This window comes from Macaca mulatta, chromosome 6, assembly GCF_049350105.2.
Source record: "Macaca mulatta isolate MMU2019108-1 chromosome 6, T2T-MMU8v2.0, whole genome shotgun sequence".
Taxonomy (NCBI): Eukaryota; Metazoa; Chordata; class Mammalia; order Primates; family Cercopithecidae; genus Macaca; species Macaca mulatta.
The window spans coordinates 181969562-181985930 of NC_133411.1; the positions used below are offsets into that span (position 1 = coordinate 181969562).

The window sequence follows — 16369 nt, forward strand, 5'->3', positions numbered from 1 at the left end:
AGGTTGCGGTGAGCTGAGATCTTGCCACTGTACTCCGCCTGGGTAACAGAGCAAGACTATGTCTCTCCAAAAAAAAGAAATTTTTTTATTCTTTCTCATTCTCTTTCTTCAGCTCAGTTAGATTTTAAAGTGAAGCCTTTCTATTATTTGACCCACTTTAGAAGGGTGAGCCCAGACTTGACTCTGAGGGATTTGTATAGATGTTAAAATGTAAACAGAAGATAGAGAAAAAAACAAGAAGGAGAATTAATGCTGGGTCTCAAGTCTTTTTTTTCCCCCCTTTATTTATTATGGAATGGACTGTGCCCTTTTTGGGAATCAGGATTAAGGCTACAGCGTTCATGCCCAAGTTACTGGTCTTACCAAGGAGATCTTTGGGTATTTAGTTGATTCTGTTTCCGTTACCTTCCTGCAGGCATTGGTTATACTAGATAGTGAATCCCAAACTGTCTTCCAGCTTGCTTTGGAAAATAAGACATGGGACTCACTTAGCAGCACAGAGTGAGAGTGATTTGCTGTATCTGCAGACCCCAGGAAAAGACAGGGAATCCTCTACTGATGATAGTTAAAATAGTGTTGTTAGACAGGATGTGAAGAAATGTTATATAGCTAAGTGAAAGTACTTGATAGGTGCTGTATGGTGACTGGTGGCTAAATAAGCTTTAGTTTCTAGAAGATATTAATTGCTGCTGTATATTTTTTCAATTTTTTTTGACAGGGGAAACACTTCTTTAAATTACAAACTCAATTCATTTGGTGTATTTCTTTTTTTTTTTTTTTTTTTTTTTTTTTTTGAGACGGAGTCTCGCTCTGCCGCCCAGGCTGGAGTGCAGTGGCCGGATCTCAGCTCACTGCAAGCTCCGCCTCCCGGGTTCACGCCATTCTCCTGCCTCAGCCTCCCGAGTAGTTGGGACTACAGGCGCCCGCCACCGCGCCCGGCTAGTTTTTTGTATTTTTTAGTAGAGACGGGGTTTCACCGTGTTAGCCAGGATGGTCTCGATCTCCTGACCTCGTGATCCGCCCGTCTCGGCCTCCCAAAGTGCTGGGATTACAGGCTTGAGCCACCGCGCCCGGCCGGCCATTTGGTGTATTTCAAAGGTGCAATACTTTTCTTCATGTATCAGTGAAAGAAGTTAGAAATTAACTCCCCCCAAAAATAAGCAAATGGCAAACCAATGTCCGTGAAAGTCACAGTCATATATAGTGTGGCCTAGAAAACAGAGGGGCAAGACAGGCTCCAGCCACTTTCATGAGTTTCATCAAATACTGGATCTACTCAAGGGTGGAAAGAAAAGGCAACTTTCAAAAAGGAGTATGTTATTAAATGAGGCGTTTACTATACTCCTTCTTGAAAGCACCAGATGGGGAACATGTTTTCTAAACTAGATCTAGGAAGTGGATCCGTCCTCCTCCCCTTAAGGGCTATCCACTGGTTAATTAATAAAAAAAAAAAAAAGACTGAAAAATCGCACACACACTCCCCTCAAAAAAATAGGAGAAAAAAACCAACAACATACCAAGATGTCCCAGATTACTCTCCAGAGTGGAACTGGGGAACAGCTTCAACAATTCCAATTAGTTTATTACAGAGTCATCCATAAGCATGCCTTGCTTTTAAACAAATAATAAGTTTTAAAACAACAAAACCTAGTACTAATCACTTTTCTGACAGTACACAATTACTCAAAATTAGCTAGTACTGGGAGGGGGAAAGGTGGACCCATACCTATGGGCCTTGTCCTACACAAGTGCATGTGGGTAGGTACACGGCATTTGTCATTATTGCAAAAACGAATTTACTTTTATTTTTATTTAGTTATTTATTTTTGAGACGGAGTCTCGCTCTGTCGCCCAGGCTGGAGTGCAGTGGCACGATCTCTGCTCACTGCAAGCTCTGCCTCCTGGGTTCACACAATTCTCTTGCCTCAGCCTCCACAGTAGCTGGGACTACAGATGCCTACCACCACACCTGACTAATTTTGTATTTTTAGTAGAGACGGGGTTTCACCGTGTTAGCCAGGATGGTCTCTATCTCCTGACCTCGTGATCCACCCGCCTCGGCCTCCCAAAGTGCTGGGATTACAGGCGTGAGCCATTGCGCCCGGCCTATTTTTTATTTTTTGAGATGGGAGTTTCGCTTTCGTTGTCCAGGCTGGAGTGCAATGGGACGATCTCGGCTCACTGCAACCTCCACCTCCTGGATTCAAGCGATTCTCCTGCCTCAGCCTCCTGAATAGCTGGGATTACAGGTACATACCACCACACCTGGCTAATTTTTGTATTTTCAGTAGAGACAGAGTTTTGCTACATTGGCCAGCCTGGTCTCGAACTCCTGACCTCAGATGATCCGCCTGCCTTGGCTTCCTAAAGTGCTGGATTACAGGCTTGAGCCACCGCACCCAGCCTGAATTTTAACTTTTAATCTTTTGTTTGATTTAAACATTGCTTTTAGTATGATGCTGACACCAGCTGTGCAGAAAGGGCTCTGGAGAGATGTTCATAGCAGCACACACCTGCAGCTCTTCTTCGATTCTGGAGGCTCCAGGGCAGCCAATATTGCATCGTCCAATATGTTCCTTTTTTTTTTTTTTCTGGAGATGTACTTTCGCTCTTGTTGCCCAGGCTGGAGTGCAATGGTGCAATCTCAGCTCACTGCAACCTTTGCCTCCCAGGTTCAAGCGATTCTCCTGCCTCAGCCTCCCGAGTAGCTGGGATTACAGGCACCTGCCACCATGCCCAGCTAATTTTTGCCTTTTTAGTAGAGACAGGGTTTCACCATGTCCGGGCTGGTCTCGAACTGCTGACCTCAGGTGGAACACCTGCCTCAGCCTCCAAAAGTGCTGGGATTACAGGCGTGAGCCATCGCGCCCAGCTGTCCAATAAATTCTTTAGGTCTTTTTGTGTGAGTGTAGAACACTCCATGATACCTGACAGCCTTCAGGTCACGGGCCAGCTTTTTAGCAGTCTCCAGAGTGATAGGCTTCTGTTTGTTCTTGGAAAGTTTCTCAATAGTAGAGGGGTTATCTCTGATATCAGTTTGGGTCCCAACAAGCAAGAAAGGAGTCTTTGGGACGGTTATCTCAGGCACCCACTTTTTTCACATTTTCAAATGAAGATGGAGAGACCACTGAAAAACAGAGTAGAAATATATCTGTTCGTGGATAACTCAGCGGTTGTAATCTGTTATAATCCTTTGCCCTACAATATCAAAAAGTCCAAGAGTGTATGGTTCTCTACCAGTCGTAACGGTGACTGCATAGTTGTCAAAAACAGTACATTATTCTGATGGAAATTTGTTTGTTGTGTAGGATATCAGGAGACATGTTTTACCAACAGCAACATCACCCACAACACACTTAATTGTCTGCATTGCTGAAATAGTTTTGTATCCACTTTAAATATTTCAAATCTGATGTTGACCTCAGCTTCTCCACCAGGGCGTTGGCAGCACTCTATTTTTTCTATTTTTAGGCATTTTCCTAATTTAAGTCTACAGTTCAGTGTTAGCCAAAGCTCTTAAATATACTATACAGTAGAAGAAAGTATAGAAATGTTTTCTGAAAAGAATAAGTTACTTAGTGGGTGTGGAGTTGGGACTCACATGTGATAAATTGGTTTCAAAATAGTCTTTAACTTTCTAAAATAAAAATCACTCTGTTGTAGCCTAGTGTAAGCGGAATGGATCCGCCTTTCGGGGATGCCTTTCGAAGCCACACCTTTTCGGAACAAACTCTGATGAGCACAGATCTCTTAGCAAACAGTTCGGATCCAGATTTCATGTATGAACTGGTAAGCAACATTTTCTTGGTTTTGGTCTTGATTGATTTGGGGTAAAAGTTTGTGGGAGAGTTTTTTATTTATAAATGCCTGGGAAAAAAAAAAAAAGATGTGCTTGGGCCAAGTTTAATTCTTATGATTATACCTGTAGTAATTTTGTTTGTTTTTATTTTTTTGAGACGGAGTCTTATTCTGTTTCTCAGGCTGTAGTGTGGTGGTGCAATCTTGGCTCACTGCAGTCTCCACCTCCCAGGTTCAAATGATTCTTCTGCCTCAGCCTCCCAAGTAGCTGGGATTACAGGCATGTGTCACCACATCCAACTGATTTTTTTTTTTTTTTTTTTTTGTGACAAAGTCTCGCTCTGTCGCCCAGGCTGGAGTGGTGCAATCACGGTTCACTGCAACCTCCGTTTACTGGATTCAAGCAATTCTTCTACCTCAGCCACCCAAGTAGCTGGGATTACAGCCACCTGGCACCATGCCCAGCTAATTTTTGCATTTTTAGTAGGGATGGGGTTTCACTACATTGGCCAGGCTAGTCTTGAACTCCTGACCTCAGGCTATCCAACTGCTTCGGCCTCCCAAAGTCCTGGGATTACAGGCATGAGTCACCGTGCCTGGCCTACTTTTTGTATTTTTAGTGCAGACAGCATTTCACCATGTCAGCTAGACAGGTCTTGAGCTCCTGACCTCAGGTGATCTGCCCGCCTTGGCCTCCCAAAACGCTGGGATTGCAGGCATGAGCCATCGCACCTGGCCTACACCTAGTAATTTTAAAAGTATGCAGCTGTTGGCTGGGTGCGGTGGCTCATGCCTGTAATCCCAGCACTTTGGAAGGCCAAGGCAGGTGGACCATGAGGTCAGGAGATTGAGACCATCCTGGCCAACATGGTGAAACTCTGTCTCTACTAAAAATACAAAAATTAGCTGGGCATGGTGGTGCGCACCTGTAGTCCTAGCTACTCAGGAGGCTGAGGCAGAAAAATCGCTTGAACCAAGGAGTCAGAAGTTGCGGTGAGCTGAGATCGCCCCATAGCACTCCAGTCTGGCGACAGACTGGAATCTCAAAAAGAAAAAAAAGCATACTGCCGGGCATGGTAGCTCACGCCTGTAATCTCAGCACTTTGAGAGGCCAAGGCGGGTGGATCACCTGCCTGAATTTTAATTTTTAATCTTTAGTTTGATTTAAACATGCATTTATTTATTTGTTTGTTTGTTTGAGACGGAGTCTCTCTGTGTAGCCCAGGCTGGAGTGCAGCGGCACAATCTTGGCTGACTGCAACCTCCGCCTCCTGGGTTCAAATGATTCTCCTGCCTCAGCCTCCCGAGTAGCTGCGATTACAGGCCACCATGCCCGGCTAATTTTTTGTATTTTTAGTAGAGATGGGGTTTCACCATATTGGACAGGATGGTCACGAACTCCTGACCTCGTGATCCGCCCACCTCGGCCTCCCAAAGTGCTGGTATTATAGGCGTGAGCCACCGCGCCTGGCCTTAAACATTGCTTTTAGTATGATGCCGACACCAGCTGTGCAGAAAGGGCTCTGGAGAAATGTTCATAGCCACACACACCTGCGGCTCTTCTTCGATTCTGGAGGCTCCAGGGCAGCCAATATTGCTTCATCAAATACTTTCTTTTTTCTTTTTTTTTTGAGATGGAGTTTCACTCTTGTTGCCCAGGCTGGAGTGCAGTGGCGTGATCTAAAATTAGCTGGGTGTGGTGGTGGGTGCTTGTAATCCCAGCTACTCAGGAGGCTGAGGCAGGAGAATCGCTTGAACCCGGGAGACAGAGGTTGCAGTGAGCCGAGATTGCGCCACTGCACTCCAGCCTGAGCAACAAGAGCAAGACTCCGTCTCAAAAAAAAAAAAAGAAACAAATTAACCCATCAAAAATAGTAAAAGATTATGTAAATATCTTCAAATCTAGTTTTTGATAAAGATAATGGACTTTTCAGTGGGAAAACGTTGAGCAAGGCATATGAATGACATAAAGAATGTGACACAAAAATAGCAGTTCCAAACAGGATCTGCCTATACTTATCATTTATTCTTGAGGTAAATAGACACTTAAAATTCATAAGAAAAACATTTTAGGCCGGGCGCGGTGGCTCACGCCTGTAATCCCAGCACTTTGGGAGCCCCAGGCAGGAGGATCACAAGATCGGGAGATTGAGACCATCCTGGCTAACACGGTGAAACCCCATCTCTACTAAAAAATACAAAAAAATTAGCCGGGCGTGGTGGCTGGCACCTGTAGTCCCAGCTACTTGGGAGGCTGAGGTAGGAGAATAGCGTGAACCCAGGAGGCGGAGGTTGCAGTGAGCCGAGATCAAGCCATTGTACTCCAGCCTGGGCGATAGAGCAAGACTCCATCTCAAAAGAAAAAAAGAAAAACATTTAAAAAACAGTTTTAATTACATCAAATTGAAAAAACACAAAAATATATAAAAACTGGAAAACTGAGTACTCAAATGCATAAATCTACTAAAAATTAGTGAATTGTATACTTAATATAGGTTGGTTTTATGGTATGTGAAATTATACTTCAGTAAAACTGTAAAAACATAGACAGGCCAGGTGCAGTGGTCACGCCTGTAATCCCAGCACTTTGGGAGGCTGAGGCAGGTAGATCACGAGGTCAGGAGTTCAAGACCAGCCTGGCCAAGATGGTGTATCTACTAAAAACACAAAAAATTAGCTAGGTGTGGTGGCACGTGCCTGTAATCCCAGCAATTCGGGAGGCTGAGGCAGAGAATTCCTTAAACCCAGAGGCAGTGAGCCAAGATCACGCCACTGCACTCCAGTCTGGGTGACAGAGTGAGATTCTGTCTCAAAAACAAACAAACAAACAAAAACAAAACGCAGACAACACACACACCCCCCCCAAAAATTAAAAAAAAAAAACAAAAAAAAAAACTCTGGAAGACTGAAAACTTCATTTTCTTCCTGTGCCTCCACCTTCCAAACCTTTTACCAAAACATAACTAACAGGTTTTTTTTCTATGCATATGTAAACATATGTATATCTTTTTTTGTATATATATACTTTTTAATTGGATAATATAGATAACAGTTTTCTGTAACTTGCTCTTTTAAAAATAAAAATGTATGGTGGGCAGTCTTTCATGTTTGTACATTAGAGCTAAGCTGCATTTATTTCAATGACTGCAGAGTCTTAACTGGTATTTGAAGTTGACATCTCCAGTGGCACAAGCCTGTAATCCCAGCAATTTGGGAGGGCAAGGTGGGCGGATCACTTGAGGTCAGGAGTTTGAGACCAGCCTGGCCAACATGGTGAAACCCCGTCTCTACTAAAAATACAAAAAAAAAAAACCTCTAAAATTCATGAGGAGTATTTTACTCTGCCTGCCCAAGTGTTGTTATAAGATCTTGCAAAAGATCTTACCATTCTGTGGCTGAATTCCAGCTCTCTTTGGATTGTTCTTTGCCTCTATATTTAAGTTCCCACTGAAAAGATATCTTCTTCTGTAATGAGGGTGTCTTTATTATTTTCATTGTTACTAATATTTAAAAATTTCCTCTCTCACATATCACATTATTTGCTTTTTAATTGAAGTGTGCCCCCCCACCACCACTGCTAAGGAGATCCCAAAATCCTTCTAAGATAAGGAAATGTAAACTATTTTCAGGAAGAATGTTTATGGTAAAACTCAAGAGCCCTTGATATTTGGATCATACCTGAGCCTCTCAAGGCACACACTTTCCCTCTTTTTTAAATTTAATTTTTAATTGTTTGTTGTTTGTTTTATTTTCACTCTACTTTTTCTTGCCTAGGGAAATGATGGCATTATATGGAATAATAAAGCATCACGTCAGTAGCCTTTATGTTAAAACAGACCAAAAGTCAAGTACTGATTTATCAGTTTGACATATGGAGGTGAATATTTCCTTCCTAAAATATGATGTGCAATTTCTTTTTTAAAACCTTTCTCAGGATAGAGAGATGAACTACCAACAGAATCCTAGAGACAACTTTCTTTCTTTGGAGGACTGCAAAGACATTGAAAATCTGGAGTCTTTCACAGATGTCCTGGATAATGAGGGTGCTTTAACCTCAAACTGGGAACAGTGGGATACATACTGTGAAGACCTAACAAAATATACCAAACTTACCAGCTGTGACATCTGGGGAACAAAAGAAGTGGATTACTTGGGTCTTGATGACTTTTCTAGTCCTTACCAAGATGAAGAGGTTATAAGTAAAACTCCAACTTTAGCTCAACTTAATAGTGAGGACTCACAGTCTGTTTCTGATTCCCTTTATTACCCCGATTCACTTTTCAGTGTCAAACAAAATCCCTTACCCACTTCATTCCCTGGTAAAAAGATCACAAGCAGAGCAGCTGCTCCTGTGTGTTCTTCTAAGACTCTGCAGGCTGAGGTCCCTTTGTCAGACTGTGTCCAAAAAGCAAGTAAACCCACTTCAAGCACACAAATCATGGTGAAGACCAACATGTATCATAATGAAAAGGTGAACTTTCATGTTGAATGTAAAGACTATGTAAAAAAGGCAAAGGTAAAGATCAACCCAGTGCAACAGAGCCGGCCCTTGTTGAGCCAGATTCACACAGATGCAGCAAAGGAGAACACCTGCTACTGTGGTGCAGTGGCAAAGAGACAAGAGAAAAAAGGGATGGAGCCTCTTCAAGGTCATGCCACTCCCGCTTTGCCTTTTAAAGAAACCCAGGAACTATTACTAAGTCCCTTACCCCAGGAAGGTCCTGGGTCACTTGCAGCAGGAGAGAGCAGCAGTCTTTCTGCCAGTACATCAGTCTCAGATTCATCCCAGAAAAAAGAAGAGCACAATTATTCTCTTTTTGTCTCCGACAACTTGGGTGAACAGCCAACCAAATGCAGTCCTGAAGAAGATGAGGAGGACGAGGAGGATGTTGATGATGAGGACCATGATGAAGGATTCGGCAGCGAGCATGAACTGTCTGAAAATGAGGAGGAGGAAGAAGAGGAAGAGGATTATGAAGATGATAAGGATGATGATATTAGTGATACTTTCTCTGAACCAGGTATTATCATGCTTGCAAGCTTACCAGACTGACCTTTGTATTACTATTTTGAAATAGAAAGGTTTTGGTTTCTATTTTGTTTGGATAATTTCTTTATTTTAGTTTGGGAATTAAATGACTTAAACCTTGGCTTGAATGATCACTTTTGCTCACATAGGGATTCATAAGCTAATTCCTTGAGGGCTTATTTTTTATTATTTTATTTCTTATTTTCAAAATTAAAATAGACATGGGAGCTTGTTGTTGTTGCCCAGGCTGGTCTCAAACTCCTGGGCTCAGGCTATCCTCCCACCTTGGCCTCCTAAAGTGTTGGGATTACAGGCGTGAGCCACTGTGCCCAGCTGAGGACATACTCTTAATGTATCTTATGTTAAGTGACCTGTTTTGTCATTCACTTGAGCATTTATGCTAAGACACCAAGAATTTATTGTTTTAAAAATATTCCTGTTTAGGGCCAGGCACAGTGGCTCACGCCTGTAATCCCAGCACTTTGGGAGGCCGAGGTGGGTGGATCACCTGAGGTCAGGAGTTAAAGACCAGCCTGACCAACACAGCAAAACCCTGTCTCTACCAAAAATACAAAAATTAGGTGTTGTGGCACTCACCTGTAATCCCAGCTACTCCGGAGGTTGAGGCAGGAGAATCACTTGAACCCAGGAGGCTGAAGTTGTGGTGAGCTGAGATTGCGCCATTGCACTCCAACCTGGGCAATAAGAGTGAAAGTCTGTCTCAACAACAACAAAAAATAATAAATAAAAATATTCCTGTTTATGCATGTGTCTCTCTATTATAGTTGAGATAAGTTAGGAGTATACAGAATGTTGAACCAAGTGATGATGGTTTATATTACTCATGCCAATACCCAACAAAGTCTATTTATGAATAATGTAAAAGAGAGCATTTTCTTTGTGTCTGCTAACATTTTAATTTACATCATATTTTCCTATTTAAGAAAAATACATGCTGTAATTTGGTGAGCATGAAGGAGACTCTGCTTTATTTATATACAGTGCATATAAATAAAAGGGACAAAGAAAATGAAATCTGTGGGGGAACTGGTTCATTTTAGCATTTACATGCTTGGGCTTTTGGCACTGTTGGCTTGTGCAGTTTATTTATAAAAATGGTATTGCCAAGTGGCACATGGTTGAAAATGCACAAAGAAGTAAAGATCTTCAAATTTAAACTAAAGTTATTTTCTTCAAAAATGGTGTTGATACTAACTCTGCATGAAAACTAAGTTATTATTATAAAAAAAGAAACCGAAATATCAAAGAGAACCCTTTTGTTATAATGATGATTGCTGGAATTTCAGGCAGTATAAACATAGATATTTAATTTTCTGAAAGGTGTTTAAAGTATAATACCTGTATTGTAACTAGTGAAACGTTATTATTACTAAGAACTTTTCCTTTGGTGAAATCTTTCTGTTACACAAATGTTTAGATTTATGCATTTGACACAAACAAATTTTTTGATTTGGGTGGAGTTTCAGGTAAGTAAAAGATACTTGAATATGGAAGAAAAGGGTTTGTGCCTTCTTCGTTGGTGTACTGTACAACTCTATGTAGTCTAGATAGAATAATGGTCTTTTTATAATACAGGAAAATTTTTCTCTTGGCAAGTGAATAAAATCTGCTTTGAGATGTTTCAAGGAGACTTTGACTATAGGTAGGGGTAATTTATATAACTCCCTGCACTTGGAAGATCATAGTGCTGTTCATGAGTGGTCCTTAAAGTCTTGACAGATCAGTCCTGTTGCTTTGAGTCTCATATGTAGGAGTAGGGGAAGGGTGAGACAAAGAGAGGATGGGTAATTAAGGGAAATGGCAAATGTAGGGAAGGAAATGCCTTTAGCAGCTGGTGCTTAAAGGAATATATAGATCAGAAGGAGTCAGTAAATCCTACAGTAAACCCTACCATCATCAAGGCAGCAGGGACTACATTATCTACCTGACTTTTGATTGTAGTTTTGCTTTTCTTTGACTTTTCCCCCACAACTTTATCAGGGTGTGTTTGCAAATAGAAATTGTATATGTTTAAAGTGTACAACATGTTTTGATACATGTACACGTTGTGAAATGATTACCAAAATCAGGCTAGTTAACATACCCATCACTTCACATTGTAGGGTGGTAAGAACATTTAACATCTACTCTCTTAACAAATTTTGCCTACACAATACAGTTTTGTTTTGTTTTGTTTTTTGAGACAAGATATGGCTCAGTTGCCTACCCTGCAGTGCAGTGGCACAGTCTTGGCTTACTGCAACCTCCGCTTCCCTGGCTCAAGCTACCCTCCCACTACAGCCTTCCAAGTAGCTAGGACCACAGGTGTGCACCATCATGCCCAGCTAATTTTTGTATCTTTTGTTGAGATAGGGTTTTGCCATGTTGCCCAGGCAAGTCTTGAACTTGTGAGCTAAGCCACCTGCCCGCCTCGCCTCCCAAAGTGCTGGGATTACAGGCGTGAGCCACCACTCCCAGCCCAGTATTGTTATATGTAGTCACAATGCTGTATGTTAGATCTCCAGAGCTTATTCATCCTGCATAACTGAAACTTTGTACCTTTTGACCAACATTCTTCCCATTTCCCCCAACCCCCAGCCCCTGGCAGCCTCCATTCTACTTTCTACTCTCTGATCCTGAGTTTGACTTTTTTTCTAAGATTTCCCATATAAGTGAGATCATGCTGTATTTGTCTTTCTGTGCCTGGCTTATTTCACTTAGCATAATATCTTCCAGGTTCATCCACGTTATCACAAAGACAGGATGTCCTTTCTTTTTAAGGCTGAATAATATTCCTGTGTGTGTGGGCATGTGTGTATAACTCTTACATTTTCTTTATGTGTGTGTTCATTGTTGGCCCCTTTGTTGATTCCTTATCTTGGATTATGTGAATACTGTTGCAGTGAACATAGGAATGCAGATATCTCTTCAAGATACTGACTATTTATTTTGGCTGTATCCCCAGAAGTGGGATTGCTGGATCATATGATCTTTCTATTTTTAATTTTTTGAGGAACTTCCAGGCTGTTTTCCATAAAGACTGTACCAATTTACATTCCCACCAATAGTTTACAAGAGTTCTCTTTTTTTCCACATCCTCAACAACACTTGCTATCATTTATCTTTTTGATAATAGCCATGGTGACAGGTATGAGGTGATATCTCATTGTGGCTTTCGTTTATATTTCTCTGATGATTAGTGGTATTGAGCATGTTTTCATATACTTCTTGGCCATTTGGATGTCTTTTAAAAAATGTTTATTCAGGTCCTTTGCCCATTTTTTAATTGGATTGTTTTCTTGCTATTACATTGTTTGGGTTCCTTGTATATTTTGGATATTAACTCCTTATCAGACGTATGGTTTGCAGATATTTTTCTTTCATTTCATAGGTAGTCTCTTCACTCTGTTAATTGTTTATTTTGCTGTGTGGGGAGCTTTTTGGTTTGATGCAATCTCATTTGTTTATTTTTGCTTTTGTTGCCAGTGCTTTTGGAGTTATATATTTAAAAAATCATTGCCCATACCAATGTCAAGAATCCTTTTTCGTGTTTTCTCCTAGTATTTTTATTGTTAGTTTTTATGTTTGAGTCTTTAATCCATTTTGAGTTGATTTTTTAATATGGTATGAGATAAGAGTCTCCAATTTCATTATTCTGCCTTTGAATATCCAGTTTTCTCATAACCATTTATTGAAGAGACTATCCTGTTGTTTCTGGCACCTTTGCCAAAGATTAATTAATGGGACATAATGTGGGAATTTATTTCTGGGCTGTTTCATTGGTATATATGTCTGTTTTTATGCCAGTACCATATTGTTATAATTACTATAGCTTTGTAATATATTTTGAAATCAGATAATATGATGCCTCCAGCTTTGTTTTTCTTGCCCCAGATAGCTTTGGCTATTCAGAATCTTTTGTGATTTCATATGGCTTTTAGGGTCTTTTTCCCTTTATTTAAGGATTGCATTGAATCTGTGGTTCACTTTGGGTAATATGGATATTTTGGCCATATTAATTCTTCCAATCCATACACAGAGGATATCCTTTTATTTATTTGTGTCTTCAGTTTCTTTCACCAGTGTTGTATAGTTTTCAGTGTATAGATTTTTCACCTTCTTGGTTAAATTTTTTTCTAAGTTTTTTTTTGGTGTGATACTATTGTAAATGGGATTGTTTTTCTTATTTCTTTTTTGGATAGTTAGCATGTAGAAACACAACTGATTTTTGAATAATGATTTTTATCCTGCAGCTTTACTGAATTAGTTTATTCGTTCTAACAATTTTATCTAACAATTATGAAGTCCTTTTTCTTTTTTTTTCTTTTTCTTTTTCTTTCTTTGTTTTTTTTTTTTTTTTTTGAGGCAGAGTCTTGCTCTGTTGCCCAGGCTGGAGTGCAGTGGCGCGATCTTGACTCACTGCAAGCTCTGCCTCCCGGGTTCACGCCATTCTCCTGCCTCAACCTCCCAAGTAGCTGGGACTACAGGAGCCCGCCACCATGCCCAGCTAATTTTTTGTATTTTTTTAAGTAGAGACGGGGTTTCACTATGTGAGCCAGGATGGTCTTGATTTCCCTTACCTCATGATCCGCCCGCCTTGGCCTCCCAAAGTGCTGGGATTACAGGCGTGAGCCACTGCACCCGGCCCTCGTCTTTAGGGTTTTCTATATACAAGATCATGGCATCCACTAACAGAGACAATTTCTTTTCCTATTTGGATGCCTTTCTTTCTTTGTTTTGTTTCTTTCCCTGCCTCCCTTCCCTCCCTTCCTGTCTTCCCTCCCTCCCTCCCTTCCTTTTGTCTTTCCTTCCCCCCCTCCCCCTCCCCTCCCTTCGCTTCCCCCTTCCCCTCCCTTCCCCCTCCCCTTCCTTCCCCTCTCCTTCCCTCTCCCTTCCCCTCCCCCCTCCCCTCCGGTACTACTCCTCTCCCTTCCCCCGTCCCTCCCCCTTTCCCCTCCCCCTTTCCCCTCCCCCTCCCCCTCCCCTTCCCCCTCCCCTTCCCCCTCCCCTTCCCCCTTCCCCCTTCTCCCTTCCCCCCTCCCCTTTCCCATCTCCTCCCCCCTCCCCTCCCTTTTCCCTCCTCTCCCCTCCTTTCTTCTCCCCTTTTCTTCCCTTCCCTCCCCTTCTCTTCCCTTCCCTCCCCTTCTCTTCCCTTCCCTCCCCTTCCCTTTCTTTTGCATAATTTCTCTAGGTAGGACTTATATTATTATCAATATATTGAATAGTAGTTGAGAGAATGGGCATCCTTGTCATGTTCCTGGTCTTAGAGAAAAAGCTTTCAGGTTTTCATCACTGAGTACAATGTTAGCTATGGGTTTGTCGTATACGGCCTTTATTATGTTGAGGTACGTTCCTTTTATATGTAATTTGTTAAGTGTTTTTTGTCATGAAAGCATGTTGAATTTTTTTAAGCAAATTCTTTCAGATCTTGAAGCATGTTGAATTTTGTCACATGTTCTTTCCATATCTATTGAGATGATCATATTATTTTTATCCTTCAGTCTGTTAATGTGGTATATCATTGGTTGATATGCATATATTGAATCATCCTTGCATCTCAAAGACAAATCCCACTTAATCATGATGTATGATTCTTTTAATGTGCTGTTGAATATGGCTTGCTCGTATTTTGTTGAGGATTTTTGCATCCATGTCCATCAGGGATACTGGCCTGTGGTTTTTTTTTTTTTTTTTTTCCGAGACGGAGTCTTGCTCTGTCCCCTAGGCTGGAGTGCAGTGGCGTGATCTCGGCTCACTGCAAGCCCTGCCTCCTAGGTTCACGCCATTCTCCTGCCTCAGCCTCCCAAGTAGCTGGGACTACAGGCGCCTGCCACCACACCCGGCTAATTTTTTTGTATTTTTAGTAGAGACGGGGTTTCACCATGTTAGCCAGGATGGTCTCGATCTCCTGACCTCGTGATCCGCCCGCCTTGGCCTCCCAAAGTGCTGGGATTACAGGCTTGAGCCACCACGCCCGGCCTGGCCCGTGGTTTTCTTACCTCATGTGTTCTTGTTTAGTTTTGGTATCATGGTGATACTGGCCTCATAAAATGGGTTTGGAAATGTTCTCTCCTCTACATTTCCTTTGGAAGGATTTATATTAATTCTTCCTTCAATACTTGAGTTTTTTGTAAGTTTTTTGTAAGTTTTTGTAAGTTTTTTGTAACTCATTGAGAGTTTTTTGTTTGTTTGTTTGAGACGGAGTCTTACTCTGTCACCCAGGTTGGAGTGCAGTGGCACGATCTCGGCTCACTGCAATCTTCACCTCCTGGGTTAAGTGATTCTCGTGCCTCAGCCTCCCAAGCAGTTGGCACTACAGGCACTCACCACCATACCTGGCTAATTTTTGTATTTTTAGTAGAGATGAGGTTTTGCCATGTTGGCCAGGCTAGTCTGGAACACCAGACCTCAGGTGATCTGCCCACCTTGGCCTCCCGAAATGCTGGGATTACAGATGTGAGCCCCCGTGCCCGGCTGACAGTTTTTAATTACTGATTCAGTGTTCTTTCTTGTTATTGGTTTGTTCAGCTTTTCTATTTTTTCTCATGATTCAGTCTTGGTATGTTTCTAGGAAGTTATCCGTTTCTTCTAGGTTATTCAATTTGTTGGTGTATAATTGTTTATAGTAGTCCTTAATGATTCTTTACATTTCTGTAATATTAAATCTGATTTCTCCTCTTTCATTTTACTAAGATCTTTTTTCTTAGTTTAGCTAAAAGTTTTTAAATTTTGTTTTCGTTTCAACAAAAAACTGTTCATTGATCTTTTTAGTGTCCAGTTCATTTATGTCTGCTCTGATCTTTGTTATTTTCTTCCTTCTGCTAACTTTGGGTTAGTTTGTTCTTCTTTTTTTACTTCTTGAGGTGTAAAGTTTGGTTGTTTATTTGAGATCTTTTTTTTTTCTTGATGTAGGTATTTATTACCGTAAGGTTCCCTCTTGGATTTACTTTTGCTGCATCCTGTAAGTTTTGATATGTTGTGTTTCCATTTTTGCTTGTCTCAACATATTTTTATGTTCCTCTTTTGATTTCTTCTTTGACCCATTGGTTGTTCAGGAGTATGTTGTTTAATGTCTACATATTTGTGAATTTTCCAATTTTCCTTCTTTTTTTTTTGAGACGGAGTCTCGCTCTGTCGCCCAGGCTGGAGTGCAGTGGCACGATCTTGACTCACTACAAGCTCTGCCTCCCGGGTTCACGCCATTCTCCTGCCTCAGCCTCCCAAGTAGCTGGGACTACAGGCGCCCACCACCATGCCTGGCTAATTTTTTTGCATTTTTAATAGAGATGGGGTTTCACCATGTTAGCCAGGATGGTTTCAATCTCCTGACCTTGTGATCCACCTGCCTCGGCCTCCCAAAGCGCTGGGATTACAGGCTTGAGCCACGGTGCCCGGCCCCAGTTTTCCTTCTGATTTCTAGTTATACAATTGCCAAAATATCATACTTGGTATTATTTCAGTCTTCTTAAATTTGTTAAGACTTGTTTTGTGGCCTCACATATGATCTAAACTGGAGAATGTTGTGTTTGTGCTTGAAAAGAG

General features: G+C 41.5%; 1 protein-coding gene and 1 pseudogene across 2 annotated transcripts in view; one reads left to right on the forward strand and one right to left on the reverse strand.

Annotated features, from left to right (window-relative positions):
* Positions 1-16369, forward strand: part of CREBRF (CREB3 regulatory factor) — an 85251-nt gene that overhangs the window by 32404 nt on the left and 36478 nt on the right. For both annotated transcript variants that reach the window (XM_077937450.1, XM_077937451.1), the window contains exons 3-4: positions 3664-3789; positions 7733-8819. In XM_077937450.1, coding sequence (XP_077793576.1) covers positions 3664-3789; positions 7733-8819 — 1213 coding nt within the window. The remainder of the gene's footprint in view (positions 1-3663; positions 3790-7732; positions 8820-16369) is intronic.
* Positions 2356-3370, reverse strand: LOC100423693 (cell division control protein 42 homolog; annotated as a pseudogene).